General features: G+C 38.4%; 1 protein-coding gene across 1 annotated transcript; it reads right to left on the bottom strand.

Moving 5' to 3' along the window:
• Window positions 1-3,069: 3,069 nt before the first annotated feature.
• On the bottom strand, window positions 3,070-3,405 carry LOC115875208. Its single transcript, XM_030890609.1, has one exon. The coding sequence runs from the start codon at window positions 3,403-3,405 to the stop codon at window positions 3,070-3,072; it is 336 nt and encodes a 111-aa protein (XP_030746469.1).
• Window positions 3,406-4,165: the final 760 nt, after the last annotated feature.

Here is a 4,165-nt window from a genome sequence, read left to right as displayed (position 1 = left end):
AAGAAAATACCAGTCGAAGAAGATAAATTAATTTTATAAATCACCTTTGTCTGACATTTTCAAACAATTCAAGAATTTCCCAATATCCCATTGGAGGCACGTTGAAATATTTAAACGGATCGAGAGCCGTCACTGGCTTCGGCAGCTGATTAAAAAGAAGCGGCCCGAGTAAACATAAAGAAGAAGTGTGTAAATTTAAATTGCTCATGAAATGATTATCGGGTCCAGAGGTGTTTTCGAATTTGTTAGAGGTGTCGGAGACTATCTTCCATCTCCGACAGAAGGTCAAGCGAGCGGCTGGACGGCCGCGGCCGGGCCGGTACCTGCCCAAAGGTACAGCGCGACGTTAGAACGATAATTAGGATGGACGGTTCAAAGGAATCGATGGGAAGCCGATGTGTTTGTGCTGTAATTACGGTTTTGAATGGCGGCCGTTGTTTTCGATTCTCCTTTTTGTGGTGCGGGTTTGTTTGAATTGACCGATGTCGTGAAGTAATAATAAACGCATACGAAATATGAAATAAAATATTGTTTTCGGCTAATACTGTCTTTAATTTTGAAATTTCTCATGAGAAGTAGAAGTAAAAACAAAGATAACATAGTAACTAAAACTATTTCATAAATTACCTTACTAATACACTAATATAATAATAGCTCCTGTATATAGCGTTTAACGCCGTGGGAGTAGCAAGGTATAGCTTGCCATACTAGAGTCGTTCGGTATACAAGGAAGGTAATGTGGTTATCATTACGCTTCAACCACCTATTATTACCTCAGGATTGTAAATCCCAAGTACTCATTTAAGGCTGAGTCGACCTAGGTACCCAAACTATTTTTATTTTATTAAAAATAGTCGGCTGATGACTGGCTGTAAGAAATGACCGGCTGTAGGATTCGAACCCACAACTGTTAAGGATTTAAAGTAAACTGCGACAACCTCACATTCATTTGTGCGCCAGATTGACGTTGCCGCGCAACGACAGGATAACCAAGATGGCCGAGTCCGAGTAGTTGTCACATAATTGTCACTTAGGAGGCTCTACGTTAATTATAAGTTTTTTTGCAAATAAACGACGATAAGAGAAAATAGTAGGTTTATTATTAAACCCCGAACAACAAACAACCTTTGAATTGGAGAGCTGTACCTCTACGCCACGGGGCACTAATACACTAAACTTACGAAATCATTCTATCGTCATCTCTTTCAAATTACTGACGAGACTTCCTAATTTTCATAATATCTTTTCTGATCTGACTAAAGGTGTTTAGAACATTATACATAAAAGCCATCTTCTTGATTTCTTCCGAGTTAAAGCAAGTGTTCATTTGTGCTACCGCGGATCAAAATCCCACGTTTTCAAGTAATCAAATTGCTGAGGTAACAGATTCTCCATCTAGCACGGTTAAAGAGTCCTTAAAAACAATGGATACCGATCGTATAAAGCGCGCAAAACTCAAGAAATTTTCCACGAAGACCAATTTCTGCGTATGGCGTTTTGTGAATCTGTAATGGAAAAGGCCAATTTAGATGAAAACTTTATTCGGCGTATAGTTTTCACCGACGAATCAAGTTTTCCTTCAAGAATATTTGAACAACACTTTTCCCAACCGTTTAATTATCGGACATGGAACTATTTTGTGGCCCGCTTAGATCACCAGATCTTTCTCCCAATGATTTCTTTTTTTGTGGGGTTATGTAAAATCCAAAGTGTATGGGCTAATAATCTGGATGAGCTTCAAGTAAAAAATACGAGAGGCTTTCCAAACTATTAGCTCTAATATGTTAGCCAATGTCAGACAGGGGATTTTACGACCGCCTAGGCTTCTGTCTAGCACAAGAAGGTGGTCTTTTGAACACTTGTTATAACTTTTATTTAGAGTAATATTTTAGTTTTTTTTAATATTGGAAATGAGTTTTGGGGTTTAGAGAATTTATTTATTTTTTAGTTTTGGCTTGTAAACACACTCAAATAATAAATATTTAAGTATTTTTATTTAAAATTTTACCTTAAGTGAAGGTAAACACTTAAAATGAAAATAATAAATACTCGGCACTTCTCGCGTCGTATTCCTAGTATGTCACGACCGACCCGTCCAACTACAACTGCAACTGCGCACTGCCTGACCAGCCGACTAGCCGGCAGTGAATCTCGAGTACGAACGCAATCGGGTACACGCAAATTCGTCCGGCAACTTGCTATGTTACTAGTAGCCTGGTCTTCTCTGTATATAGGTATGTATATTGATAAGGGTTTCTTTTCTTTCAAAAAGAAGGTATATGACTAGAAAATAACGAACACCTCTACAACCGTTTGTGCCATTTTTCTAACCTCACAATAACCTAATCATATAGCTCGACATATTTACTCGTTCCGCATGTTTGTTACCTTACAAGGCGTTTGTGGTTACATGATATGCACAAAAAGTTATGTTACAAGACATCTGACCTAAGAGCACGATATAAAATTTCATGAAAAAAAAACGAAAACCAAACAAGACAGAATTTAATTTTAAATTAGTATGCGGAAAGCGTCTTACGATTTAATAATCCCTTTCATTCTTAACAAATTACCGCCCTTTGAAATAAAATTAAAGAGTCTTGATCGAAAACAAAGCTTCGCTCGCATACACACAACAAACTTTCCGCCTTTACAAGCGGCATTTTTACGTCGGCCACAATGGACTAACTCGACTTTTCTTCTCTCTTCCCGATGACGACCGGTCGAGAAAAAATTAACTTCTTAAATGGCGTATAAACAGTACAATCCCGCCCTTAATAGCGAGAGAAGAAGATAAGGATGAAAACGTGGCCGGTTCCGGCCATAATCTACCGCCGAACCGAATGAGATTTAGTTGCAGCGGAGCATCTCGAGTGCAGCCGTGCATTGGCGGGTTCTTAGCAGGAGTCAAAAGGTGCTTTAGTTGCTTAATCAGCTTAGAAAGATCTACTTTTTGTTGTAAATGTTTCACGTTAAAAATACTGAATAAGAAAGTCTGAAAATGATCAACGCTGGTAAAAATTACAAAAAATCCAAATTTTTCCGGACTAAATATATATACAAATCAGTTCATAACGTTCTTCGCCGTCTTTTGATTTCCAGTTTCCATTGGTCTCTGTCTGTCCAGAGGTTTTCATCTATTCCTCCTGTTCTGATGTCCCCGTCTATTCCTCCTCTCCAACTCCATCTAGGTCTCCCTCTCTTTCGTTTGCCTTGTGGTGTCCAATTGAGTATTTTCTTCGGGATTCTGCTCTCTTCCATTCTTTGTACGTGCCCGTACCACTTGAGTTGGTTAATTTTGATGTCCTCTGATTTTCTGTGTTTAACGCCCATGAAGTTCTGAATTCTTTCATTTCTGACTCTATCCGGTTTCGATTTCCCGGCCGCGCGCCTCCAAAAGTCCATTTGTGTAACTTCGAATACTTAAAGGTTTCTTTCTTTCAAAGGCCATACTTCACTACAATAACTAATGATGCTTTTAACTATGCTGTTATAAATTTTGTGTTTGTTTTCTTTTGATATGGCCTATCCCATAAAATGCTGTTGAGTTGTCTAATTGCTTGTTTTCCCTGGTTGTTTCTGTACTTAATTTCTTCATCAAGGCTACCATCGTTGGTAATGTGCATGCCCAGATATTTATATTTCTGGCAGTGTTTTATCTCTTGCTGTTGCTGTTCTAGGATTAAGTTCTGTTGTTCGCCGCCGATACACATATATTCCGCTTTATTAAGGTTTACCTCCAGCCCCCACTTGTTATACTCTTCAATTAGTTTGCGGGTCATATATTTCAAGTCCTCATAGTCTTAAGCCAGTATTATTTGATCATCACCGAAACAAAGAGTGTAAAGTATCGAGTCGTTTAGTGGTATCCCCATCAGTTCGCACTTCCTTTTCCACGTTTTCAGAGCTTATTCCAAATAGATTTTAAACAGTGTCGGCGATAGACAGCCGCCCTGTTTAAGATCTTTGTTTATGCTGAATCCCTTTGATACTGTTTGTCCTTTCTTTACTTGGCTAGTGTTGCTCTTATAAAGTTCTTGGACCGCCCTAATTAATGTTTGCTGATATTCGTTTTTCTCGACGGCTTCCCACAATTTAGACTATTAACGGAAAAAATTAACTGTGATTATTGCTAATATTTAGTTTGATCTCTTCCACAGTTTAT

The sequence above is a fragment of the Sitophilus oryzae genome, unplaced genomic scaffold (genome assembly GCF_002938485.1).
Source record: "Sitophilus oryzae breed Bouriz unplaced genomic scaffold, Soryzae_2.0 scaffold_1354_pilon_pilon, whole genome shotgun sequence".
Classification (NCBI taxonomy): domain Eukaryota; kingdom Metazoa; phylum Arthropoda; class Insecta; order Coleoptera; family Curculionidae; genus Sitophilus; species Sitophilus oryzae.
The sequence above is the reverse complement of the archived record's forward strand: the minus strand, read 5'-3'. Positions and strand labels throughout refer to the sequence as shown.

Coding starts and splice junctions, on each gene's coding strand:
- LOC115875208 (XM_030890609.1), bottom strand. CDS start 3,405: ATGGACTTTTGGAGGCGCGCGGCCGGGAAATCGAAACCGGATAGAGTC.